Genomic DNA, 27985 nt, shown 5'->3' with positions numbered 1-27985 from the left:
GAAGGCAGTAGAAGGAGGCTGAGAAGGGAGTGGGGGTCCTGCAGGGAGGCCCCAAGCAGGCAGAGTGACAGGGTTCAGCTAATTTCCTTTTAGAAAAACCGAGGGGTGGGGGCGATTGGACGATTGTACAACGTGTAGGCGTTGGTGAGCTTCCTCTTATTTCCGGCGCAGATTAAGTCTGTGACTCACGACCAGGAGTGGCTGAGAAGTGGAGACTCATCAGGAGGTAAAAAGGAAAACACAATGAAACTCAAAATCCCAAGTCAGGCAAACGCGCAGCAGAGAATGAACTTACCAATCTTGGCTGGTACCTCTGCTCGCCTCCTGGCTGGCTTGCCAGTAATATTACTGGCTCACGGGTAGGGAAACCCAGGTGGTCCCAGGTCCAAGTTCTTGGTGTCCAAAGCAAAGAATTGAGGGGTATTGAGAGGCTGGCAGGTCAGGCAGAAGTTTATTACAAGTGAAAGTGACACTCTGGGAGGGCAGGCGGGCTGAGCTGAGAAGTTCAAAGCGCCATCCGCACTGTGGAGCTCGCTTTTATTGGGCTGAGCTAATTCCCCGCCTTCTCCCCTGGATGGATCTGGTGTTGATTGGCACCTTGACTGACAACTGAATTTCACACAATTTCTTTTCCTCTGCCCACACGTAAGTTTCTTTCCCCACGGGAAAATGCACAGAGCTGGAGAAAACCTCAGTGCTAATGATTTTAGTTTAAAAAGTTAACTTTGTCAGTTCCTTGGGCTACTGCGCATGCCCAAGATTGGGGACTCTTCCTTTCACGGTCTTGAATTCCTCTTTAGGCGGTCCAGCTTCCTCCTTTTAACTGCGAAATGACCTCATTTCCTCTCACAGGAAGGGGCTTCAGATGGAGTGTGGTGAGGGTCCTGAGTGGAGCTGAGAGCCCTAAAGGGTGGTCCTTACCCATGCCTGATCTCCCACCAACCCACAGGGGTACAGATGAGGCTGTACCTCTCTCCAGTAGGCAGGAGGTAACCCACCTGGTACAAACAATGGTGCACAGAAACACACCTCAGAACGGGAGAACCTCAGAACCTGTGTCCAGCTACTCCAGAAATGCACCCAAGACAGAGGCAGGACGAAGCCTCTGTGCCTTCTCTGCTCAGGCTTAGGGTTTCCAACAGCTGGAGTCCTGGCCATGAGATTCCCAGCCCCTCTGTGCACAGGGGATAGGTACAAGTGGATATGAGTCTGAGGTTCCTTTCCTGAGAACAGGCAAGGAATCTGGCTCCTCCCCAACTGCCTTGGGTCCTGTCAGCTTCCCCTACAATGCCTGCTACTTCACTCTGAGGTTACTAGGGGACAAGGATAGCGGGTCAGCTTTGGATCATTTAGTTTGCACTAGTGGACACGTCCTTTAACTCGCCCTACAAACTGGCTCTCTGGGAGAGGCATTGTCTCTGTGGTCTGCAAGGCGCTGACGTCAGAACCTCAGAAGTGCATGGCTAACACTCCTAAACACCCTTCATCTGGGGCTTCTCCATCTCTCTGATGGCACCCCTGTCTCCACAGCCCAACCAGAGACCGGGCCCTTTTCCACCCGCGTCCCCCATCCCTCCTCCTCAGCCCATAAGCACCAGAGTGTGTCCGTTCTTCTAAATCAGCCTGAGGCCCCCACTCCCTGGGAGCCAGCTCCGCTCCCCCTCCTGTCCTGCCACAGCCCATGCCTCACAGGCCTCCTCCCAGCACATCAGCATGACCCGCACACAACGTCATCGTCCCACCACCCAAGGTTGAAAAGCACTGCTTCTCCAGGCTGCGGAAGAGGAGCCTCCAAGCAGCGTGGCCTGGCCTTGGGGGCAGGAAAGACAGGGCCACCTTCAGTGCTGCACTCCACCACGCTGGCCCTTCCCTGTCCTCAAGTCCACCAAACCTTCTGTGCCTCAGAATTCAGCTCGGCGGCCCTGACAGAGACAGACCCCATCAACCTGCCCAGCCCTGCTCCTCCTTTCAGCCCTGACCGCCAGTGGCTGAAGTGGACGCCACCATGAGGGTTTGCCCACAGGGTCAGCCGCCGCCTGTGACATCACCCGTCCCTTCAAGTTCTCGGTGCTTGACCTCCTCTGCGTTTTCACAGCTTTGAAGTTGACATGAATTCATCCCAATTCTCGTCCATTTGCAGCAGAAGAGGGGCATGAACTGAAACCTACTTTCGCGGACTGCAGTGCCAAGAGGGCCTGCGCAGGGCGTGGGAGAGGAGGCCACGCAAGGGGCAGCACAGGTGCAGGGACGCCCTGGGGGGAGCTGGGCTCAGGGCCTCCAGAAGCAGCAGGTTTGCTAAGGGTGGCACTCTGCACGCCCGGCGGCCCCAGCACAGAGCTACCCGCCTCCCGCTCACAGGTGAGTGGACACTGAAGATGACTGACTCCCAGACGTCACAGCCACCCACAGGTGTCATAGGTGACACCACTGTGGTTCCCTGGGAAACCTCAGAAATGAATTGCCAGGGACTGAAACAGCCAACTCTGCATTTTCAAGCGAGGACACACCCTCATTTTGGCTTCTGGAGGTTTGTCTTTGGTGCCTCTGAGGCGGCCAGGTGGAGACGGGAAGTGCCTGGTGAGAGGCTGGAGCTCGGGCGAGGGGTCCAGTGGACATAGAGTCAGGTCCGAGAGGGACGAAGCCAAAAGAAGAGAAGCGGCGACAGGAAAGCCCTGGAGCCCTGTGCCCGGGAGTGGGGACATGAGGTGGAAGCAGCAAGCGGCGCGGAGGTAGCTCCCGGGGGAGCAGCGGAAGGAGCGCAGAGCCAGGAGCGCAGCGCCGGGAGGCGGAGCTTCGAGAAGGGGCGGAGAAGGGGGCGTGGGCGCGGCCAGGTCCAGTGAATGTCCGGGTCTGAGAAAGCGCCTCTAACCTGGGGCTTCACAGCGCCTCTGGACAAAGCAGGTCGCAGCCTGCGGGGGAGGAAACCGCTGTGGACTGGAAAGCGTCCAGCGGGGAAGGGAGGAGAGGAAGTGGGGACCGTGGGTGTCCAGGGCGCTTCTGAGAAAGGCTGCTGGGAGTCCAGAGCCCAGAACTCGGCCTGCAGCAGAGGAAGGCTGCGTCTGCAAGCCTCTGCCTCCCCGGAGCACCGCTGAGTCTCCCAGGCCGCATGGGCTCCTCACACCTGGCGGTAGCTGCATTCCCACGGCCTCCCCATCTGAGCTCCACAAGGACAGGACTCCTGTGGTCCCCCTGTCCCCTGTCCTCTGCAGGTGTCTCCATTGACAATCACGTGCTTATTAGAAATCCGTGTTCGTCCCCCTCAGACTCTGACGCCACAGGCTCACCCCTGCGTTGCCCGCTCCTGTGCTCTCAGTGCTGGGCACAGAGGGTCCAGGGATCTGGGTTGCCTTCGTGATCGGTGGATGCACCTCTCTGAGTTAGTTTCTCTGTACGATGGGCAGAACAGTGGGGTCTCCACAAGGTCTTGTGAATGCCGAGCAGCATTGGAAAGCAGCTAGGGATTCCTGTGTCTCCAGGCATTAGGCAACCTCAGGGAGGGAAGGAAGGGCACGGGAGGGTCCTGCCAGCCCCTCCACCTCCTGCAGCCCTGCCCTGCTGTGACCCTCTCTCCTCTCCACACAGGGGTGCCGGCAGGAGCCCCAGCTGCCTCGCCCTGCTGAGTCCTCAAGCTACTCAGAAGTGGCCTCCAGCTTGGTGTTGGAGCCAGAACCCAATTATGCCTCCCTCAGCTTTCACCGGGCCTCCCTTGGCCTTCAAGGGCCGAATCCTCCGGAGGACACCTCCACCCAGTACTCAGAGATCAGGATCCGGTGAGGAACCCACAGGATGCATATCCTTCTGGGGACCCAGAGGCTGATGACGGGAGACTTGACACCCCAGAGGCAGTGGGTTTGTAAACCGCCCATTTGAGTTTCCTGCTGTAATTACATTTTCTGAGACTTTGCCACCAGAGACCTGGATCAATTCTGTGTTCCCTCCTTGACTAACAGTGTGACACAGACAAGCCACTTTGTCCCTCCAGGTATCAGCTTCCAGGTCTGCAAGTGGTGTAACAGTGGCAGACACCTGTGGGAGCCCATGAATGTGCCTCCTGGTCCTTCCCAGCGGCATTGGTCCAGAGGCCCTGTGAGCACAGACACTGGGTCAGCAGCACAGCCTCCCTCGCTGTCCCCGCCCTGCCAGGGTTGCTCGCCCCACTTGACCTGCACCAATTCCCTCCCCTCCAAAAACTACCTTCTCCCCATCTCCCCTCTCCTACTAGGATTTCCCAAATCATTTATGTCCTGCTACAGGCACAATTGCATGCTAGCGTTTAGAGAACTTTCTAGAACTCAGAGCTGACCATAGGCAGCCGAAAACCTTGCCCTTCAGAATGAGCTCAAAGGCAGAGAAGATGGAAGCAGGAGCTCCTGTCCTTCTAAAAATCCCAGTTATAACAATGAGAGCTAGTTTAAGACCCAACAGCCCCAAATTCACCAAGCAGCACCCAAGCCATGACAGGGTAAAGCTTCATGCCATAAATTCATAAGAACCATTGAATAAGTGGTGGATGCTGGTGGTGTGTGAAAAGCACCCGCTGCCTAGGCGCCACTCCCCGGTCCTCAGAAGGGGCAGCGGGTCAGGCTTCTGATCGGGCTGAGGCAGCCTGTGACCAGCGTGACTTCACTGCTGGAAAACTGGAAGGGGCTGTGAGACCTCTGCTCCCGAGAAGTTGGCGTCGACCCTTTTCCCCCTGCTCCTCCCGCTGTAGAGCAGCCATGAACCTGGAAATGGTGCAAGAGACAGAAGAGCTCTGGGAAGTGGGGAGAGGCCAGCTGGCTTGGAACCCCAGGCTGGAGGAGCAACATGGGAGCAGAGCATCTTCTGCTTTCCAGCCGCCACCACCCAACGGTGAGGGTGAGGGTGGGTTAGCCAGGGACATCTCCAGTGACCGGGTGGGAGTGGCATGCTGTCTTGGGACACCCTTGGTAGGAAGCATTCATCACTCACAGTGGCCTTTAGAGCACTTGCAAGACCTTGGGAGGAATAAGTTCCACTGTCAGTGAGCAGCCCCATCGCCGCGGAGAACACCCGCGGGGCTTCCTCCTCTCTCTCCATCTGAGTTTATGTCCACTTTTCCCCTCAGAGGTGTCCCCTCTCTGTGTTCTCTCACATTTCTTTGGAGATCCCCAGTCCCTTGCTAGGTGGTCTCAAACACCACAAGGCTCCACCCCAGTGTCTGCCCAGATGCTTCCTGCACTTTCTCTCTAGCCCAGGCCGTCCTGAGTCCCGGGGTCCTGAAGGGGCAGGAAGTCTGGTGCTGCTGACAGGACTCTGAGACCTGGATACGGGAACACGTGCCCACCTCCCCCCATGTGCACCTCTCTCTCTGGTCCTCGCCTGCTTGGGGCGCCCACACGGGGCCAGCTTCCCCCTCACCCCTGGCCTCTCCGGATCTGCTGCACCAGGAGGCTGGGCACTGTCCCTGATGTCAGAGCACAGCTCAGACCAGGCAACGGGCACATGCACAGAGGCACACGTGGGTTTCCTCATTTATTCTATCAAAGGACGATGTTCCCCCAAGATGGGTAACATCATGACTGTCACACAGAGAGAAAGGTAACACATTGAAGATTTTATTTCACCCACTGCTGAGAGAACCACAAAGAACAGAAAGAACACAAAATTTTCGATAGGAGTTGTGAATGAATTATGAAACCAGTTCACTGTGGGATCCAAGAACCTCCAAGAGACAGAGTGTAGCAGCATGTTCTGGGCAGGAATGGTTTGCTTTCCTGTTATCTCTACATTACAGCATCATAAAATAGACAAAGGCACAAAATGCTAGAATCAGATCACTGTGGAAGGGGATGCTCTGTAGAAAACGTACTCTTCCCATCTTATTTTGCATTTCTAAATTTCCTTATGATTCTTAAAGTACCTATTGAGCATCTAATGTATACCACACATTTTTTTCTTGGAATGATTCAGCACTAAGTTGATCAAATGTTATTCTGGTTGGTGACAAGAAGGTTGGAGTAAAACAAAATAGGAAATATATTACGGGGAATGAGGGATGGACTGGACTCTTCAACCAGTTGTCCATGGATCTCATCCCTGAGCAACTAATATTTTCAAAGCACACACATAACACAGCAATCATGCAGATGCATACACAGTCCACACAAGCACACACGCACAGACCACAGACAGACACACAATTCAGATATGCACATACAGAGACCCTATAGCACACACCTCAAAGATACATACACACACATAAACGGGTACACCTCAAAATTCACACTTATTCCTCATGCACACACACACATACACAGACTGGGAGGGGACGGCCCAGGGCCAGGGCCTCCCCTGGCACCACTGCTTCACAAGCCGGCTCTCGGGCCTGGTCTGAGGAGTTCACAGAAGAGATCCTGGGGAAGGGAGGCCGTGGGTTAGGGAACCAGGGCCACCTGGCCACAGCAGTTCCTCTCCTGTGGTCGTTCAGCCTTCTGAGCTCGTTCCCGCCTTGCTGTGGTGCTTCCCCTCAAGGCGTCCTCCCTTCTGTGCCCACCTCCACGATGCTGCAGCTGCTGCGCTGCTGTGGGCAGGTGAGTGGGTGCGGGAGAGAAGCTGTGGGCTGTGCAGAAACTCCCTCTTTTCTCCAAGGATCCCTGGCTCAGGACCCCAGATACCTGCTGGGAGTACCGGTCAGGGACGGTGCAGAAGGGTCTGTGTCCCCGTGCCCTGCAGGTCCTCCTACCCCTGGTCATCTTCAAGGACTACCTCTGTCACTGGATGCTGGTTCCATGCAGGGACTGATACAAACCAGGACTCTCCAGCGGCCACAAACAACCCAGGGGGCCGAGTATAGGAGGCGGCCCAGGGTCGATGCCACCTGCTCAGGGTCCTGCAGACCAACAACTGCCCCCTGGACTCAGGGACACACAGAGGCGCCATGGTGGTTCATGCTTCCTTTGGGGGGAGAAGGGGTACACTGTGAGATACGGTTACAAAGAGAACCATCTCTCTGTGCATGTGGTGGTTAAGGAATGAGGTCACTTGGGGGGACGTGAGTGTCCCCATGGAGGACTGGATCCTCTGCTCCTCATCCTGAGGGAGACCGAGGGTTCGAGAGGGTGGGGGTTGTCTGTAGGAGGCTGACGGGCCTGGGGCAGAGGCTTTGGGGGACACTTGGGGTCCCCGCCAGGGCTTGGGTGTCTCTCTCTCTCCTGCCAAGCTCTGATACAGACCCCTGATAGCCACATCCCAGGGACCCTGAAATCTGGCTACCCCTGGAACATAACCTGTGCAGTGCCACGGGTCTGTAGGAGGGGGACACCCCACCTTCTCCTGGATCAGGGTGACCCTCACTTCTCCTTGGGCCTGAGGACGCCCCACTCCCCGGTGCTCAGCCACACATCAGGGCCACATGACCACAGCACCAACCTCACCTGTCATGTGATCTCCCTGGAGCTGAGGTGATGGTGGAGAGAACTGTCCAGCTAAATGTGTCCTGTGAGCACCAGGCCAGGAGGCCCAGGCCCCTGGAGGCAGGGCTGTCTGGGTAAGGGGACATAGAGCCTGGGATATGGGGGGACTGTTCCTGGAGGCCGGGCTGGGTCCCGTGGCCTTCTGATGACCACCCAACATGCTGAAGGTGGTCAGTTACTACTCCCTGTTCCAGACACTCCACAGAACTGTCCCCCTGTGTGTTCTGGGGCAGCAGCACAGATAGGAGAGGCCTCATCCCCCGGGGGCTGTGAATTCCTAGCTGACAGTTCCCTTTCCCCTCCAGTTGCTGGCTCTGCTCACCTCCTCCTCTCCCTCTCTGTGGCTTTCTCTTTCCCTGCGCCCGCCCCTTGCCATCCCCTCTCCCAGAAATGTACAAGCTCCCACAGCTGGGCCTGGGTCCCTGTCTGCTGTCTGCATGACCCTGCCCCACAGGGGCAGCTCTGGCCAGTGCAGTCTGCTCTGAGCACACCCTTGTCTGTCCCGGGAGTCACCCGCGTGAGTGCCCTGAGTCAGTATCCTGGAAATCTCTTGAGACATCCCTATCTCACCAAATGGTTACTGTCAATCAGTCTGTTTCGCAAACTTGACTTCTGGGAAAAGTCTCAAGCTTCCCCTTCCTCCATCCACATGTCCACGGCCCCACGGAGGCCTCGGGCCTCTCTTATCTGGACCAGCACCAGCCTCCTCTCTGGCCTGCTACCCCTTATTTGCCACTCTCCAGCCGGTCAACATTTGGACACCATGGGGATCTCTCTCTAACCCAGATATGACCCTGTTTCTTCCCTACTTGGAACCCTCCATGGCTCCCAGTGCCCCTCAGGAAAGGGGTCAATGGCACCACCTATCTCTGTATCGCCCCCTGGTCAGACTTGCGTCGGTAACTCCACTCCATGGTTGTGGACTTCAACATCCTCTCCTGGACCCCACACCCCTGTCATGTTTTGCAGGGTACTGGGGATTGACCCCAGGGGCACTTAACCACTGAACTACATCCCCAGTCCTTTTTATCTTTTATTTTGAGACAGGGTCTTACTAAGTTGCTGAGGCTGGCCTTGAACTTGCAACCCTCCTGCCTCCGCCTCCAGAGTCGCTGGGATCACAGGCAGGCACCTCTCGCCTGGCCTCCCCTCCTGCCTTGCTGCAGCCCCTCCACATACTTCCCTGCCCCTACCCAGGGTCTGCATGCAGCCTCCTCGCCCCTCACCAGGTCTTCTCCCTGCTTGCCCTCGCAGTGCTGGCACAGAGGGGCTGCTTTCCATTCCTGCCTCCGAGGGAGCGAAGGGCCCCTCAGCCCTGCCCCTTTCTCAGTCTCCCTAGTCCCAGAGGTCCTGGGCGATGCCACCACATTGCGAGTCAGTTGGGCCAGTCCCTGTGCCTGGTCTGCGCAGCCGACAGCAACTCCCCACCGTGCTGAGCTGGACCTGGGGAGGCCTCACCCTGAGCACCTCTCAGCCCTTGGATCCTGGGGTCCTGAACAGCCTGCCCCAGGGGGTCATAGGCGATGAATTCACCTGCTGCACCCACTGGGCTCCCACCACATGTCCCTGAGCCGGGCTGTGCAGGGTGAGCATAAGTGGGAGACCCGCATTCAGAGGTGGGGCACAGGCAGGGCTGAGGTGTGGACCAGGAGCCTCAGGCCTCTGTGCCCCTCCCCTGGTCCCTCCTGTTCCTGCCCCCAAATCTCGGGGGAGCAGCAGGGTTCCTGGCCTCTAATCCTCACCCTGCTCAGGGGGTCCTCATGGCAGTTGGCTTCACTTGGATCCACTACACCAGGTGAGCAGACACTTCTCAAGCTGTCCTGGGGCTTCGGGGTGTCCCTGGGTGTTTTCCCAGAGCAAACCTTCCACAGCACCAGTCTCTTGTCTCAGAATGACTTCCTCACAGGTTCTGGGGTTCCCAGGGAAGCAGGAGAGACTGAGGTCTGGCTGCAGAGCCCCAATGGGTGGAGAGGATCCACCAGGCCACCACGTCCCAAGACGCCCCTGCCCAGCTCTGTGGAGCTTGGAGCTCTTGTGTGACTTGGCCCTGAGTCCTCTCCAGAGACAGCACCTCCTCACCCTCACCTCGGGCCACAGGAATCGTCCTCACGGTTCTGAAGGAAAGGCTGGGGGATGTGGCTCAGTGGTAGAGCACCAGCCTCGCTGGGCGAGACCCTGGTTCCAACCCCAGCACTGCCAAAAATAAAGAAATGGGAGGGGAGTAAGGACACAGTTGTGTTTTTTAACTAATGTGATTTAGAGTCCACATATAATTTTGCTTCTCAATATTTGATGTGGTTTTGATAAGCCCACAGTGCGAGTCCATATATTTATCTATCCCAGAATATCTTGTTTTGATTGTAACCATCAAGTTTTAAAGAGTATTTTAGAAAATAAAAAATAAATTTCCGTTTGCTTATCCACACAGTAACCATTCTGACTGCTCTTCATTCACTGCGTACACCCAAACGCCTCCAACGAACGCCTCGTCTTCCTTTTGCCTGAAGGTCCTGTGTTATTTCCTATAGCGCAGGTATGCTGCGGTGAACGCTCTCAGCCGTAGTTTCACAGGAAGTGTGCCCACTTACATTTGCTATGGAAAGACATTTTTATTGGAATTGAAATGTATTTGGAATAGTAGGCTAGCAGTTTTTCCATTCATACCTTAAATTCTTTTGACCCGACTGAAGTCCCATGAGAATTCTGCTGTAACCTTCCATCTTTTCTTGTGTGTGTGTGTGTGTGTGTGTGTGTGTGTGTGTGTGGTGTTGGGGATTGAAGTCAGGACCTTGAACCTGCTAAGAAAGCACTCAAGCATCTCCAGCTCTGCTTGTTTTTTTGTTTTTTTTGTTTTGTTTTGTTTTGGTTTTTTTTGAGAGTTTCACTATGTTGCTGAGGCTAGCCTTGGACTTGTGATCCTCCTGCCTCGGCCTCCTGAGTAGTTGGAATCACAGACGTGTGCCACGAGGTCCAGTTAATTTGTTCTCTACTTCTTCTCTGCTTGTAGTTTCTCTTTTTCTCTCACTGGTTTTAATATTTTCTCTTTATCACTGAAGTTCAATTAGTTGATTTCAATTATTTGATGTGTCTGTATGGGGAGGCGTGTGTGTGAGAGAGAGATAAAAGAGACAGGTTATCCCGTTTAGAATTAATCAAATGTCTTAGGCCTGTGGGCTTATGGTTTTCAGATTTGTGGAAACTGAAGGCAGCACTTATGTAAATGTATTCTTCTGTTCCTCTTCTCTCTGAATGTCCTACACTGGGAGTTTGTTGTGACTGCCTGCTTGGTTTTGTCATATTCCTTTAAAGAGCACTGGTCTTTTTTCTTGAAGGCAGTGAAGTTACTTGCATGACAGACTGGTCTTTTAAGTTTCGTTAATTTTTAGCTTTTCTTATGATAGATCTGATCATCTTATTCTAGGGCTAATGTACGCCCTTCTGGACTTTCTCTTGAATCTGTATGTTCAAGAGGTATTCTCATTGAGTCCAGAAATAAACCCATAAGCTTAAGATCTACTGATTTTCAATAAGGGTACAAATTTCATGGAAAATAATAATCTCTTCTAAAAAATAGTGCTGGGACAACTGGACAGACACATGAATAAGAATAAAGTTAGAGCCAGGTGCAGCAGCACACGTGTAGTCCCCGTGACTCTGGAGACTGAGGCAGGAGGATCACACGTTCGAGGCCAGTCTCAGCAACTTAGTGAGGCTCTAAGAAACTTGACAAGACCCGGCCTCAAAATAAAAAATAGAAAGGGCTGAGCATATGGCTCAGTATTAAAGCACCCCTGGGTTCAATCCCAGAAGGAGGAAGAGGAGGAGGAGAGGGAAGAGGAAGAATAAGAATTACTTTTGTTCAGCAGATCCTTGTGGGGTTTCCCCTGTGCACCCACAGGCGGCACAGTGCCTGGTGCACGAGGGCTGGGTGGATGGGCATTGAGTCTCCACGTGACCCAAACAGGGCGGTGGGACAGCTCCAGGAGTGTTCCTTCCACTGGCTCAGCCCCCTGCCCTGTGCCCCTGTGTTGACCAGTGCCCCCAGCATGGGCCCAGCTCTGGGTCTGGGAGCTCTAATCACAATGGGGATTACCCATTGGTGACAACTGTCTGCCAGAAGAGGAAGGGGAGATGGGGAAGTGGACAGAAGCCCGGTGGGGGCAGGAGGGTCAGTGGTCACCCGGGAGGATAAAGGGGAGGACTGACATCAGTCCAGGGTTGCAAGATTGAAGAAACCCCAAAAAGCAAGACGTCTAGTCAGATTTGAATTTCAGATAGGCCCAAAAGAAAAAATCAGCATAAGTAGATATATTCTTATACAAAAAAATTAAAAAGATTATTCATATTCTAGCCGGAAAGTCAATTTACCAGGTGTCTGTCTTATCTGGCGGGACCAGCCCCCTCCTCCTCTGCACCCCACCACCAGGACCCCTAGGACAGCTGCTCACCAAGCACTTTCACTTCTGCTTGCTCAGTGACCCAGGGCCCAATGGGGCACCTCCACTCCCCTGACACACCTACAGCCAGGCCCCAGCCAGACATGGCCTTGCCCTCCCCCATCCCGCGGGCCCCCAGGTCAGACAGATCCCCACCAAAGATGAGACGAGTGGGCAAGGTAGGAGGGGGACGGAGGAGCTGAGCCCCACGGCCGCCCTGGTAATGGGCTGCTCGTTTCACGCTTCAATCCCCAGCTGAGCTTCCGCCCGAGCTTCCCCTTCTGCTCTACGCGGATAGCACAGCACCAGGGGAGAATGAGCCACCTCAGGCAGGTCCCAGGGCCTCCCAAGGCCAAGATGCTCCTCCTGCTGTCCCTGCCGTCCTTGCTGTTGGGTGGTGAGTGGCAGGGGACCCGAGGGACCCGGTTGGGGTTGGGGCTGGGGTTACAAGTTGAGCCTCTGTCTCCCCTCAGGGTCCCAGGCTCAGCAAAAGTACTGGCTGCGGGTGCCTGAGTCGGTCACGGTGCAGCGGGGCCTGTGCGCGCTGGTGTCCTGCTCCTTCTCCTACCCCCGGGACAGTCGCTGGACTGCCTCTTTCTCAGTTCATGGATACTGGTTCAGAGAAGGGGCCAACACAGACAGACAGGATCCAGTGGCCACAAGCAAGCCGGGTCAGAGGGTGCAGAGTAGGACCCGGGACCGCTTCCAGCTCGTGGGGGATCCCAGCAAAGACGACTGTTCCCTGATGATCACGGACGCGCGGTGGGAGGACGAGGCAGGCTACTTCTTCCGGGTGGAGAGAGGACCCTCAGTGAAATATAATTTCCTGAAAGGGTTCTCTCTGAAAGTGACAGGTACGGGATGCGGTGGGGACCCCCTGCCTCTCACGCTGGGCATGAACTGCGGGGAACGGGCCCGGGACCTGAGCGGAGTGGGCTCTCGGGGACACACTCCGGAGTCCTAGGATTGGCCCCCTCTCCCCAGGCCTAACTCAGAAGCCAGATGTCTTCCTCCCTGCGACCCTGGAGCCCGGCCGGCCCGTGCCCGTTCTCTGTGTGTTTGACCTGGCCTTTGAGCGATGCCCCGCCCCTTCTTTCTCCTGGAGCACTACTGCCTTCTACTCCCAAGGAAAAGGGCCGCCAGCCTCCCACTTCTCCACGCTCAGCCTCACCCCAGAGCTCCACGACCACGGCACTGCGCTCACCTGTCAAGTGGTCTTCCCCAGACAGGGTGTGAGCACACAGAGGACCGTCCAACTGAGTGTGGCCCGTGAGTGTGAGTTTGGACACTCTGGGGTTAGGTGGAGAAGCCTTCAGATCCAGGGTTGGAAGAGTTCACAGAGAAGGAGGTGTGGAGTTCCAGCTGTGGCTTGGCCCTGGGAGGGGCTGGGGGCTTTGGTGGTGCTTGGTCACTTGTCCTTGTGGGAAGGGTCATACTTTCTCTTCCAAGGAAGTCCTTTCTCATTGTGAGGAACAAAACATCCCCCTGAAGTCAGCTCCCCCTCTTGTTGCAGATGCCCCTAAAGAACCTGTCATCCAAGTTTTCCGCGACCAGGCATCAGGTACTGAGGGCCCGCCTGGCTGGCCTGGATCAGTCCTCTCTGGGAAAAGAAGAGGCTTGCGGGAAGGGGAGGCCTTTCTGCAGCTCTGTCTCCGTCTCTGTCTCTGTCCAGTCCCAGAGTCCCAGGGAAACGTCTCGTATCTGGAAGTCCAGAAAGGCCAGTTCCTGCGGCTCCTCTGTGCTGCCGACAGCCATCCCCCTGCCACACTGAGCTGGGTCCTGGAGGACCGAGTCCTCTCCTGGTCCTGCTCCTCGGGTCCCAGAACCCTGGAGCTGGAGCTGCCCACCGTGAGACCTGGGGACTCTGGGCGCTACACCTGCCGAGCAGAGAACGGGCTGGGCTCCCAGCGTGGCACCCTGGACCTCTCTGTGCAGTGTGAGTGTGACCAGAAGGGTCTGGGTCTGGGAGGGGAGCTGAGGAGGAGCCTGGGACCCCAGGACGCTGGCACCAGGCTCCTGGCCTGCTGGACCACTGGGTAGTCAGAGTCGGGGACCCAGCAGGCGATTCTCCCCTCCCATCACTGCAGTCTCCTGGGGTGGATCCTCTGCCCAGAGGGGAGCTCCAGCCCACCTGGAGCTGATCCGTCTCCATTGCAGATCCTCCGGAGGACCTGAGAGTGACAGTTTCCCAAGAAAACAGGACAGGTAGGAAGGCAGAGAGGAAGCAGGGGCCCTCGGTGCCCCGTTGATGGAGCCACAGGTCAGTCCTGCCTCTTCCTTCCCTAGTCCTGGAAGTCATCCGGAACGGCACGTCCCTCCCGGTCCTGGAAGGCCAGAGCCTGCGCCTGGTCTGTGTGGCCCACAGCCACCCCCCAGCCAGGCTGAGCTGGACCTGGGGGCCGCAGACCCTGAGCCCTGAGTGGCCCTCCGACCCCGGGGTCCTGGAGCTGCCCTGGGTGCAGACAGAGCACGAAGGAGAATTCACCTGCCACGCCCGCAGCCCGCTGGGCGCCCAGCACATCTCCCTGAGCCTCTCTGTGCACTGTGAGTGGGCGACGGCAGGCCTGGGGCCGGGGCGAGGTGGCACCTGCTGACCCTTCTCTCGCTCTCCACAGACCCCCCGCGGCTGCTGGGACCCTCCTGCTCCTGGGAGGCCCGGGCTCTGCGCTGCAGCTGCTCCTCCCGCGCCTGGCCCGCCCCCTCCCTGCACTGGCGGCTGGGGGAGGGGCTGCTGGAGGGGAACAGCAGCAATGCCTCCCTCAGGGTCACCTCCAGCTCCGCGGGGCCCTGGGCCAACAGCTCCCTGAGCCTCCATGAGGGGGTCAGCTCTGGCCTCAGGCTCAGCTGCGAGGCCCAGAACGCCCACGGCACCCAGAGCGCCACCCTCCTGCTGCTGCCAGGTCAGGGGCAGGTGGCTGGGCGGGGCAGGCGCAGGGGCTGGGGTGCTGGGAGGGCCTGGGAACCCGAGCAGCCCGCCTCTCCCTGTGCAGACGAGACGCCTGGACCCACGGCATTCTCCCGCGGAGTGTTTCTGGGCATCGGCGTCACGGCTGTCCTTTCCCTCTGCCTCGTCCTGGTCATGTGAGTGGGAGGGGCACCGGGGCCAGGGCTGGGGAAAGGGCAGAGCAACAGCGCGTGCCATGCCGGGGTCGCTTCCGCAGCGTGAAGACTCTGAGGAAGGCGCGGCCGCGGGCGGAGGCGGGGCCCCGGGTCTCCCGCAGCAGCACCATCCTGGAGTACATCAACCTGGGCCCCAAGGCCGGCCCCCGGGTGAGTGGCCACGCTACTGCCCGTCGTTTCTGCCTTTGATCTAGCGTTTCCTTCTTGTCCTGCCCATATCCTTCCCTGTCCTGCCCCCGCCTTTGCCTTCAAGGTGGACAAAGAATCAAGTGTTGGATTCAAGTTCACCTCCCCAGCCTTCATTTCTGCCTCTGCCCCCTCAGAGCTGGTTTGAGGATTAGAACACAGGCACTTTCTCCACAGGCCCCGGTTACTCCCTTACCGTCATCAAGAACAGCTACGTAATCATTTTTAATGTCATTGAGAGTTTGTCTCTGAAGTCAACCTGCCTGGGCTCAAATCCTGCTTCCGTTGCTCTGTGTTTTTGAACAAGTTACTTAACTTCTCTGTGCCTCAACTTCCTGAACTGTAACATGGGGACAACTTAGTGTCTACCTCTTAGGATTATTGCGGGTATTAAATATAGTTCACCTGTAGAATGTCAAGAAGAGAACTTGGTCCCCAGCAAATGCCAGATGTAATTAGGAGCCGGCATCTATCTGCCCACGATCCCCAAACCTCCCTCTCCAGGTTTCTCCCCCATGCTCCACACCCACCCGCCATGCAGCATCTCCAAGGGGATGTCTGGTGGGCCTCTCACACCCAGCCCCCGCCACAGCCAATTCGGACCAACTCTACCTTTTATGCCTCTCCCTCCAGCCCCTCAGCAAACCCTACCACACCTACCCAGCCAGGCCCAAAGCCCTGCACCCTTCCACGCCTCTTCTCCACTCCCCACCACCAACCCATCAGCAAGTCCCCCCAGTGCACACCCAGCCCACCGCCACAGCCGCCCTCTGCAGGCCCACTCCACGCACTCTGTCCCCCGCTGGGACTCCCACCCCACAAAATACCACGCAGCATCGAGAGGAACTAACTCCTGAAGTATGCAACAGGTTGGATGGATCTTAGGAACAACAACAAAAAAAATCGTGAAAAGGGCCAGTCTCATTCAATATCCATCTCACTGTCAAATGATGAAATTACAGAGGTGCAGAACAGGTGAGGAACAGGGGTGAGGCGGGGAGCGGGACTCTAAAGGACCGCGAAGGAGCACGCTGGTGATGTGCAGTCCTCGTCTCCACCGCAGCGCTCACGCGGGCCTACCTGTGTGCACTAGTCTGTGGGGCCGCCATCACAAGACCCCAGAAGGGGCAGCCTAAACAACAGAAATCTGTCCTGTCACACTTCCGGAGGTTGGAAGTCCCCAATAAGGTGTAGGCAGGGCTGGTCTCTCCTGAGGACCCTCCTCCTCCCCTGGTCTTCCCTCCGTGTGCATCTGTGATCAGCAGTCATAAGGGACTAGGGCCCATCATACTACCTCATTTTACCTTAAATACCTCTTTAAAGACCCTGTCTCCAAACACAGTCCCATTCTGAGATATCAGGACTTCAGCATATGACCTTGGGGGAGACTCGTGCAGCCCACAGCCCCTGCCAGGTGATACCATTGCACAGAACTCTCCGCACACCTTATACCAAGGTCAGCTTCCTCGTCTGGAGGTTCCCCCACAGCTACGCAAGATGCAACCACTGGGAAAACCAGGCAGAGGGCAGAGGGGCCCTCCTCGTGCTATCTTTGCAACTTCCTTATATTATCTTTTAATATATAAGATAAAAAGTTAAAGGCATAAATCAAAACATCTCACTTTCCTGTTGAAACCTCCAGTGACTTCCAGTCAGACTCCGAGTAAGGCCAAGAGCTCGCCAGGGCATGCAAGGCCCTTGCTGACCTGGCTCCCACCTGTCTCCCCAGCCTCACCTGCTTTACCCACTGGGCTGACTGGCTCCTCTTCACGCACGTACACCACTCTCTGCCCAGGTCCTCCAGACCCGCCCACGTTGTTACAAATGGCAGGGTTCCTTCCCTTTATGGCCAAGTAAGATGATTGTATCTGCCACGTTTTCTCCACCCGTGCATCCGTCGTGGACTCGCAGGTTGACTCCTTTCTCGGCTGTTGATGAACACAGCTGCGAACCCGGAGCGCAGGCCTGTCTTTAGGATGATGCTTCCACTTCCTGGATGCTCTGAGAGTGACCCCACCTTCCTTTCCGCTGCCTTCTCCCTCTGCTTGAATCTCTCATAGATTCATTATTACATTTTTGTTCACCGAGTGTTTGTTCTGGCCCCCAAGATGGAACTGGGGCTCGGGAGGGCAGGACCCCACGTCCCTGACCCCTTCCTTGTCAGTGCCTGGCGCGAGGGAGGTCTGAGTACTTGTCCTTGTTCTCTCAGGCGCGGGATCGGAAGGTCATGCCAAGCAACTCTTCTAGGATCCCCTCTCCAGATGCTTACTCCCCAGGACCAAAGAAGGATCAAAAGGAGCTGCATTCTGTTCCCCCGGGTTACCCAGAGCCCAGGTGGTCCACTCCAGCCCTGGACCCCAAGAACAGCCCCGAGGAGCTCCACTATGCTGCTCTCACCTTCCCAGGCCTCAGACAGTGGGCCACCCAGGTGCCCAAAGACACCCACACAGATTACGAAGAAATCAAGTTCCACTGAGGACTCTTGGGCTTCAGGATTAGGACCTCAGCTGGGGAGAAAGGTCGGCAATAAAGAGGCTCAAGGAACAGGGTATTCAGACTCTTATTTCCAAAGAAATCCTCCACGGCTGGGTCACTCCATCTCAGACCAGTCTTTTGGAAAGAGCTTAACAAATCTATCCCGAGTGGTCTTCTCTGAATACAGTGTTTTGAGAAGCAAAGTAGAGAGTTTTTCATCTACACATAGGTACCATCCTGGCTAAGGGCCTTGGAGGGCCTTGGAGGTCACTGCTAGGACTTGGATGGGGTTTGAGCCTGTGTCCTTCAAGGGCACATGCACTGGAAGCTGGATGGCCACTGGGGTCCTGTTGAGGGGGTGGAACCTGCAAGGGGGGGCCCAGGGGAAGGTGGTCAGATGTGGAGCTTCACCTACCTTGCATTAATGCCTACCTTGCAGAGTGGATTTGTTCTCAAGAGAAGAGCTTACAAGTCTAACTTTCTCCACTCTCCGCCTTCCTGTCTTGCCACATGCCCTGCCTCTCTCACCCCCACCATGGTGCCAGCCACCATGTTGGGATGTAGCCACAGGGCCTTTACCAAAGCTGAGAGGTACCCGAACCATACCCTTGAACCTCCAGAACTACTGCCCAGCACATTGTAAGTCAGTCACTTACAGTTGAATCCTTCAGTAAAAACTGCGTAAGACAGAAAGTATCTTTGTTGTGAGGATATCTGAGACTCAGAGAAGTAAATTAGTTTGTCTGAAGCCACACAGGAGCCACTAGCGGAAACAGGAGCCCAGATCATGGCTCTGGCTCCAAATCCACAGCTTTCCCCGCCATTTTAATATCTCTCCTGAAGGGGGCACTCCTGAGTCAAAAGCTGCTCAGAAAGCCCCAGGCCAGACAGCTCCTTAATTAAGTCAACAAGGTCAAGATGCTAAACAGTAGGGAAAGGATAATAAAAGAAGACATCTAATTTCCAAAATCAACCACTTAGATGGAGAGGAAAAGTTGGTCTGGGATTCATGAACGTTTTCCAAGTATAGGTAGAGGAACCATGTCAGTCAATGATCTTTGTGTTGTAAAAACATCCACTCCAGTCAGAACCTCTTAAATCCAGAGCTATGTATTTGTGAAAATTTGTATAATAGTGGTTAACATAGATTGACCACTTACTATCTTCCAAGCACTGCTGTTCAGTGATTATATTATCCAATTTAATACTTGCAAAAAACTTTAAAGGGATTTTTGACCAAAGACTAGGGAAATTTCCCTTTATCTTACCAAGTCCCAACTAACTGATTCTTTTTATTTAAAAAAAAAAAAAAAAAAAAAAAAAAGCAAGAAAAGGGTCGGAACTTTAAGAAAAAGGTATTGGTCCAGAATCTATTTCAAAACCTCTTAACATTCGATAGTACCTAAGATAACATTCGATAGTAATCAGCATTTTTTGGCACTGGTTTCTGAGCCATTACTTATAAAAGAGTTTGTTGTATAATTGTTTATCTTTCTAAGAAGTAAAGCCCCACCACCCACTCTCTCTGAGGGAGGGGAAAAAGAGAAGATAACTCTGCCAGCCCCACAGACATAGCTTGTCACTACTTCCTCCCTAGATGAGGTGACCAGACGACCTTTGTTATATCTGAGATGATTGACAGTCCATAATTGACAGTCTCGTGGACAGTCCTGTGCTCAGCCACACTCCTCATCTCATTAGAGCCAAAACATATTTACTAATATTAATATTACAAAGAAGTTAATGGGTAAAAATTCTTATAAAGTCACAAGAAAACTGAAGAACAACTCATAATTTTATTCAGTAGTCATAGCTCATTTAAAAAGACCCTCTTGGGCTGGGGAGGTGGCTCAGTGGTAGAGTGCTTGCCTAGCATGCGTGAGGCACTGGGTTCAATCCTCAGCACCACATAAAAGTAAATAAATAAATAAAGGTATTGAATCCATCTACAGCTATAAGGAAAATTAAAAAAAAAAAAAAAGACCCTCTTAATCTGGTGTGCACCTTGGGAGGCTGAGGCAGGAGGATTACAAGTTTGAGGCCAGCCTCAGCAAATTAGTGAATCCCTAAGTATCTTAGACTTAGACCCTATCTCAAAATTTTAAAAATACGAAGGGGGATGTGGTTCAGTGGTTAAGTGCCCTGGGTTCAATTCCCATTACAAAAAAACAAAACAAAACAAAACAAAACAAAAACCTCTTGGTGGTTCCAAGCTCTACAGAGGACAGTTTAATAAACCAATCTTGTTCCCAGGTAAAGATCCCTGTTGCAAACAACAACAAAAGCTTCATGATTAATTTTCCAAGAGTCCTTGTATACGTTTATTATTATTTCTCTATCTTACAGATGAGCATACTGAGACATGAAAGATGGCAACCCATTAGTAAAATTCATCCTAGGAAATTTGACTCTGGCGCTATGTTGGTCTCCTCTGAATTGTTGTCCAGAAGTACCTGCTACCGTGGTGTGGAAGCCAGGCACAGTAGCCCACACCTGTAATCCAAGCAACTTGGGAATCTGAGGCAGAAAGATCACAAGTTCAAAGCCAGCCTCCAAAAATTATCAAGGCCCTCAGCAATTTAGAGACCATAACCAAAGTAGCTACAGGACTGAAGTTGATCGCCAGAAGCCAGTGCACGTAGAGTAACAGCATGATAGAGGCATCCTATGGGGTCACCCATGCAACCACCTCATTTTATAGATGAGGCTAAAAAGGGACAAGCTCTTGCTAAATTAAGGTCATGCAACTGAACAGCAGCACTGGGTTTCAGCCTCGTATAGACCTTACAGTGGGTGATCACTGCAGGTTGAGCAGTTCCCTTTAACTAAGCTTGGCGACAGCTGGGTGCCGGAGGGTCTTGAGGAAAAGGGGAATTTTCCACAAGCCTCAAAAAGGATGAGGCTTCTCTTCTCCATCTACCATTGAATCCTGCCATGACAGCAATTCTTGATCACCTGTTTGACCTTGGAAATTGCAAGATTGTGTTGCTAGAACAAGTTTGGCCAGGGGTCAGGAACTTCAAAATATCTGTGTTAAGGTCCTGACTTCTACAGTAATGGCTTGGGACTTGGAGGAGTACCGGCATTTGGCCAAGTCTCCTGGGGAAGGCAATGTTGTATAAATAGGGGAAAAAAACAACACCAGGCTTGCAGTCAGAAGACCCAGCTTCAACTTTGGGAACTGTCAGATACACTTTTAAACCAATTAATCAAGAACATTAGCTCTAGGAAATATAAGAACAAAACAGTTCTGCTTTGCTAATCTCTGATCCAATCATGCTGTGAAAAACGTTTTCTCATCCCTTAACAATGTCTTAGACATTGTGTCTCCGGTCACATTCTGATTACTAAAACTCTGCCCGAGCCAGGCATAGTGGCACATACCTATAACCCCAATGACTTGGGAGGCTGAGGCAGGAGGATCACAAATTCAAGGCCAGCCTCAGCAACTTAACCAGACCTGAGCAACTTAGCAAGACCCTGTATCAAAAAAAAAAAAAAAAAAAAAAAAAAAAAAGAAAGGGCTAGGAATGTGGCTCAGTGGCTAAGCAGCCTTGGGTTCAATCCCCAGTACCAAAAAATAAAATAAAACTCAGCCTGATCATAAATCTTAACCTCAAATTTAGCTTAAATCCCATCACCTCTCCTCCGTGTCTGGAATAGGTTCCAACCACACCTGACCCCAGGAGAAGACAGGTAGAACATTGGCTCTAAGATCCTTTTTTGCCATTCCCACTTCATGACCTTGTTTCTCAAGGTATTAGGGCCCAAAGGAGGGACAGCTATGGGACAAGTGACTCTTGGCCTATCTGGCCACAGCTGTGGTCTCTGATGGCCAAAGCTGCTCTGTGGCTAAAGCCAGCTGGCCCTCTGCAGGGTGGGTATCCAAACACTGGTTCTCACAGAGCAGAAGTGTAAGGACCTGGGTAGGCCCGGTGAGGTTTCAATTCCTCTGTTGCTTGACCTGAGAGTTGTGATCCCCTCCTTCCACACCTCTCCAGCTGCACTGCTGGCTTGGAACTTGGCTTCTTGCTACCTTTTGGCATGAGAGAGATTCTCTCTAGACAGCTGAAGCTTGGTGCCCACTCAACCCACTATACGCTGCCTGCATCTCCCCTAAATTTTGTGTTGAAAACCTAACCCTTAGTGTAGGTTGGGCATGGTGGCATACACCTGTAATCCCAGTGGCTGAGGTGGAAGGATTTCAAGTTTGAGGCCTGCTTCAGCATCTTAGGGAGGCCCTAAGCAACCTAGTGAGAACCTGTCTCAAAATAAAAAGGGCTGGGGATATGGATCAGTGGTTAAGCACACCTGGGTTCAATCGCCAGTACCCACCACCTAAAAAAAAAAAAAAAAAAAAAAGAAAAGAAAAAAGAAAGAAAGAATGAATGAATGAATGAAAGAAAGAAAGAAAAAAAAAAATCCTAACCCCTAATGTGACAGAATTCAAAGGTGATCAGGTCCTGCAGGTGGGGACTTCATAAATGGGATCAGTGCTCTCATTAAAGAAACCCCAGAGTGCTTGCCCCTTCCACCAGGCAGTCACAGTGAGAAAGCACATCTGTGAACCAGGAAGTGGGTCCACAACACACATGTGACCTGCCTGCCCCTTGATCTTGGGCTTCCAGCCACCAGCACTAAGAAAGAAATTCTGTCATGCATGAGTTCCCCAGATCGTGGTATCCTGTCAAACCGATCGACCACTTCTGAAGCAAGAAAACGCAAAGTCGGTCAACACTTGTCCCGCTCTAGGAGAGCGGAACAGAACATCTGCAACCCTCACAGTGGACCTGGGGAGACAGAAAAGACCCCTCCCCAGTGGAGAGTCCCACCCCTGCACCAACAGCCTCCAGCTCTAGAGGGCGCCATGGCTACTTCTCCTGTCTCAAAGGGCTCTCTCTGACCCTGGCCCATAGCACTCACCAGGTCCACACCCGAGCGTCCTCCCACACAGCTCCTCAGCCGCCCCAAGGCACTGCCTCTTCTCATCACGCTGCCATCTCCCACAGACCCTCATGCTCCAACTCTTAGGGACAACTTTCACCTGTCCCTCACTCCCCACACCAACAACCCCGGCTATTTTTTTCTCCTAAATATCAGGTGGAGCTGCGTCCTCTCTACCTGCCCTGTGACAGCTGATCCTGATGTCCAGGTTCTGCCACTTGAACTGTGAGTGTGTATAAGTCGATGTCAAAAGGCATGGGTGCCCACGGGCCATGGGTTGCTCAGTAAGAAAAGGCTTCGCGCTGGGCCCAGGACATACTCTGATTCTGCCGTGTTCTCACATCACAGTAACAGAGAGGAGTGTTATTAGCCAGCCCCACAGTGAAACTGAAGCTCAGAGAGGCTCAGTAACTTGTCCCAAGTGACATGGCTTTTCAGGGGCAGAGTCAGTGTGACATCACTCAACATGCCAGTTGAATTTCACGCCCCTGATCTTAATGCTTTCCTGCTTTCTCTCTCACTATTGCTGATTTCTAAATTGTCTTGACCTTCCAAAATGACTTTCAGATGATTTTTCTAAATAGCTAACCAATTGTGATGCTCCCGCTGCTTAAAAAATTGTCTACAGGCTCTCCACTGCCTAATAGAGCACAGTTGAAGCAACACCCCCTCCCGCCGCTCCACACACAGCAGTAATAGAGGCCCTGCCTAAGCTGGCCCTATCACTCCGTTGAACCTTCAGACATATCATTTCTTCTTTCTTTTTTTTCTTTGCAGTGCTGGGGACCAGACCCAGAGCTCTGCCACTGAGCTACACACCAATCCCAGACATATTTTTTATTTTCCTGAGTTTGCACATATTCTTTCTTGTACCTGGAATGGCCTGGGAAGTTCCTACATCCTACAAGATCCAGCTCAAAATCGGCCTAGTCAAAATGAATTTATGTTGCCAGGTGTGATGGTACACTCCCATAACCACAGAGATTTGGGAGACTGGACAGGAGGATCATAAATTCAAGGCCAGCCTGGGCAACTTAGCAAGTCCCTGTTTCAAAATAAAAATTTTAAAAGGGCCAGTAGAGTGTTTGCCTAGCATAAGCAAGGCCCTGAGTGGAATTTCCAGTACCAAAAAAAAAAAAAAAAAAAAACTCAGAACAGTGGTTGCCTGTGAAGGGGGTTGGCAGGAAATGACTCAGGAAAGAGAACTTCCTGGTGATACCAATTCTTAGTATCTTGACAGGATAGCATGTGAGGGGGACACTTATCAAATGATGTACGTAAGATTTGTGCATTTCATGGGGAAAGTCTGGTGAACAGGTGCTACGCTGCAGTTTCATAGGAGAAATGAGTTTGGGTGTGTTATTGCATGGTAGGGGGCATATCAGTAACAATAATGTACTGTATATTTAAAAAAAACTAGGAGAAAGGATTTTGAATGTTTTCACTACAATGAAATAAATATTTGATAATTTGTTTACTCTGATTTGAATATTACACAACATATACATGTTTAGAAACAGCACATAGTACTCCATAAATATGTGCAATTTTTATGTGTCAACCGAAGAAATAAAAATGAATTTAAAAATTTAAAAACAATAAAGATTTCTGCATTGCATTGTAAACTACTTCAAAAGAAACAGCTGGTGCTAATGATACATGTGCTGCAGTAGAGACTGTAACTTACTTTGAAATTTATCAAAAAAGTCAGAGAGTGGTGTATGGATAAAGCAACGGTCAGACTGACAGAAAATAATGCAAGTTTAATACAATGTTTCTTACAGAACTCAGGTGGTGGGTGTATCTTTATTCACTGTAAAATTCCCTCGGCTTTCCCATGTTTGGAGGTGATTAAATCAAGAAAGTTCCCCACATGAAGGAAATTGGAATGTTTACAAAAGAGGCCCTAAAGGACTGCCTTACCCTTCTGCCAGAGAAAGCACAGACAGAAAGTAACGCCGATTATCCAGAAAGCAAACCTTCTCCAGCCATGGAATCCACCATCCCCGTCTTGAACTTCTGAGCCTCCACAATTGTGGGAAACACATTTCTGTTGTTTATAAATTACTCCGTTTTTGGTATTTTGTTATAACCGCCCAAACCACAGACTAAGACGCTGGCTCCTACTCCTAGTAGTCTGCATGATTTCCCGGGTACTCGGAGGAGGCTAGGACTAGAAAGAGCCGGGAGGGGGATGAAGGAGAACTCCCAGGACAAAGTCCGAAGGTGACCCCTGCATCTTGAAAGGGTTGAGAAGGGAGCAGCGAGGCGAGAGCCTCCAGAACGTGGGAAATTCTAGGGAAGATAGGCAAGGACAAGAGACCGGGAGGAGAGAGAGGACGAAAGCGTAGAGTGGCAGTGAGAGGCTGCCCCCAAGATCGAGAGGACCTGTCCAGGTGGTTCTCCGGAGGGGTCGAAAGAGTGGGGAAGGCTAAAGAGAAGAAGAGCTCCGGGGTATCCTGGCGGGGCCGGAGGGATTGCTTGAGCCCCTCTGGAATGGAAAGGCCCTGAAGGTCGAATCTTGGAAATCTGAAGGTCAAAGGCTGGTGAAAGGGCAATGAGAAAAATCAGTTGATCCTAAGAGGTGAATAGGCAATGGCCCTCCCGACGACCCACCTCCCTCAAGAGTTTAGCTTGGCCTCTCCGGGCCTGCCTGTATCCCAAGGATGCCGCCGTGGCCCGCCCAGAGCGACTGCAAAGGCCCAAACAAAGATGCTTCCAAAAGGCGCGGAAAGATGCTAGCCAATCAGAGGGCGGAGCGAGGCCGCCGATCAGAAAGGCAGTCCTACCAGGGCTAGGGCGCCGGCTTGCCTCTAAACCCGGGGCGGGTACTCCCAAGCGACTCCTCCCCGCTCTCCGGCCAATCAGGGATGAGACGGGGGCGTGGCTAGCACTGCGTACGTAACAGGAGTGGGCGGGACTATAAGCAAGCGCTGCCTCGTTTCCTGGCAAATCCGCAGCCTGCCCTACCCAGCCGCACCGGTCGATCTGTCCCTTTTCAGAATTTACTGTCATTTTCGGAAGCTGCCTTTTACCGGCATTTCTTAAAGTGACCCGAGGTCCAGCCTCCGCTCTCGTAGCCGGGCAAGGGCGGGGAGCGAACCTTAAAGGGCCAAGTACGGGGTAAACGAAAATGGACCTTTGGTTCCAAGTGGAGTCGACCCTGATCACATGTATAGGAGAAGCAATAAAAAACCAGTGCCATTAAGAACCGGACACCAAGTGCTATCTCGCGAAGAAACCTACTGAGCTTAAACAGCTTGCTCGAGGTCACACACTTGTAAGTGTGGAGCCGAGATTCAAGCTCTTATTTCTGAGCCTTGTATAGGAATAAAATGCTTCTTTGGCAAATGAGGTATCCAGGTGGATAGACCCAGACTTGAAATCTGGAGATCCGGTTTTCATCCATTTCCAGGACAAAGGAAGTCAAGCCTCATGATAAAAATCTTTCTACTCCAACCACTCGGTGTCATCTGGCAAGGGGTTAGGTCACCCTGGTACCTGGATCTTCTTATCCTTAAAATGGGATGCAGTGAACTTTTAGTTTTAAAAATTCACATTAAAAGGGGCTGCCAGGCTGAAACTGCATTATCTTTGATTCCTCTTACCCACCCGGCAGTCCAGCAGCACATTCTAATATCCCTTCCTTCAAATACACCTCAAATCCATTTCCATCTCTCCATCTCCAGTACCCTCGCCCTCCTTGGAACTGCCTCCACACCTCTCCTAGAGGACAGCAGCATCCTCCCTAGACTTTCTGCTTCCACCACAATCTGTTCTCCAAATTTCATGAAAGTGCTCTTAAACGAAGCAGGTGCAGGGATGCACACCTGTAATCCCAGTGACTCAGAAGGCTGTGGTAGGAGATCACAAGTTTGAGGCCAGCCTGGGTAACTTAACCAGACCCTGTCTCAAAATAAAAAGGGCTGGAGCTGGGGGTGTGGCTCAGTAGTAGAGTGTCTCTGGGTTCAATCCCAGTACGCAAAAACAAACAAACAAAAATAGCCAAGTTATATCATACCTCTGCTTACAAATGTTCAGTTTTTCAATACTCTTACCATTTAAAAAATAGAGGGGCTGGGGATGTAACTCAGTGGTATAGCACTTGTCTCGCATGCATGAGGCCCTGCATTCAATCCTTAGCATCACAAAAAGAAGAAAAAGGAAAAAGCCCAAAATATTCATTGCTGCCTATAAGATCCTATACAATCTGACTGCATCTTGGGTCTCCATTAAAAGCACAGACTTTAGGTCCAGGTTTCTGGGTTCAAATTCCATCTGGGCCACATAGTACCTCTGTGACTTTGGGCACGTTACTTTACCTCCCTGAGGTACAGTTTGGTCATCTGTGAAATAAAGATTAAGTGAGTTCATACTATGCATTAAGACAGATCTAACACACATAGACCAATGATACAAAGTAGAAAACACAGAGACAAACCCACACATCTTGGGTCATCTGATCCTCGACAAAGATGTCAAAAACAGACATTGGAAGGAAAGCTTTTTAAACGAATGGTGCTGGGACAACTGGTGGTAGAAGAATAAAACTAGACCCTTATCTCTCACACTACACAAAAATCAACTCAAAATGGATCAAAGACCTAGGAATTAGAAACTACGTAACTGCTAGAATTCTGAAAATGGAAGGTCAACACTTCAGCACCTAGGCATAGGCAATGGCTTTCTCAATAGGATCCCTAAAAGCTTGGGAAATAATATCAAGAGTAAATAAATGGGATGGTATCAAATTTTAAACAATTCTGCACAGCAAAGGAAACAATTTGGGATGTGAAGAAATAATCTACAGAATGGAAGAAAATCTTTGCTAGTTACTCTTCCGACAGAGGATTAATATCTAGAATATATAGAGAACTCAAAAAGCTTGACACCAAAAAGTCAAAAACCTAATTAATAAATGTACAAGTGAATTAAACAGACACTTCTCAAAGGAAGAAATACAAATAATCAGCAAATATATGAGAAAATGTTCAATATCATTAGCAATTAGGGAAATGCAAATCAAAACTACATTGAACTTTCATCTTAAACCAGTCAGAATGGCAGTCATCAAGAATACAAATAATAAATGTGCAGAGGATGTGAAGAAAAAAGAACACTTTTACACTGTTGGTGGGAATATAAATTAGTACAACCACTATGGAAATAAGTACTAGTCTCAAAAGACTAGGCGTGGAACCACCATATGACCCAGCTAGACCACTCCTCAGTATTTATCCTGAAGAATTAAAGTCATCATATTACAGTGATACATGCATACCCATGTTTATAGCAGCACAATTCACAATAGCCAAACCATGGAACCAGTCTAGATGTCCATCAATGGAAGAATGGATAAAGAAAATGTAGCATATACACACAATGGAGTTT

At 52.1% G+C, this 27985-nt stretch overlaps 1 protein-coding gene across 3 annotated transcripts; it reads left to right on the top strand.

Annotated features, from left to right (window-relative positions):
* The first annotated feature begins 11955 nt into the window (after positions 1–11955).
* Siglec10 (sialic acid binding Ig like lectin 10) lies at positions 11956–18225 on the top strand. 3 transcript variants are annotated; one of them, XM_047529432.1, is made up of 11 exons: positions 11956–12266; positions 12343–12723; positions 12854–13144; positions 13383–13430; positions 13542–13805; positions 14027–14074; positions 14156–14413; positions 14485–14769; positions 14860–14950; positions 15031–15139; positions 15353–17347. In XM_047529432.1, the coding sequence occupies exons 1-11, from the start codon at positions 12185–12187 to the stop codon at positions 15392–15394; spliced, it is 1899 nt and encodes a 632-aa protein (XP_047385388.1). In that variant the 5' UTR covers positions 11956–12184; the 3' UTR covers positions 15395–17347. The 3 variants fall into 3 exon arrangements, with proteins under 3 accessions (XP_047385388.1, XP_047385386.1, XP_047385387.1); XM_047529430.1 differs by lacking the exon at positions 15353–17347 and adding an exon at positions 17385–18225 and having other exon boundaries at positions 11958–12266; XM_047529431.1 differs by lacking the exon at positions 15353–17347 and adding an exon at positions 17385–18224 and having other exon boundaries at positions 11958–12266; positions 12854–13138.
* The last annotated feature ends 9760 nt before the right edge of the window (positions 18226–27985 follow it).

This window comes from Sciurus carolinensis, chromosome 16, assembly GCF_902686445.1.
Source record: "Sciurus carolinensis chromosome 16, mSciCar1.2, whole genome shotgun sequence".
NCBI lineage: Eukaryota > Metazoa > Chordata > Mammalia > Rodentia > Sciuridae > Sciurus > Sciurus carolinensis.
Note: the sequence above shows the minus strand (reverse complement) of the source record. Positions and strands in the feature narration are given on the sequence as shown.

Coding starts and splice junctions, on each gene's coding strand:
- Siglec10 (XM_047529430.1), top strand. CDS start 12,185: ATGAGCCACCTCAGGCAGGTCCCAGGGCCTCCCAAGGCCAAGATGCTC. Junction 14,075..14,155: donor TTCCCAAGAAAACAGGACAG/GTAGGAAGGCAG, acceptor TTCCTTCCCTAG/TCCTGGAAGTCATCCGGAAC. Junction 14,414..14,484: donor CCTGAGCCTCTCTGTGCACT/GTGAGTGGGCGA, acceptor CGCTCTCCACAG/ACCCCCCGCGGCTGCTGGGA.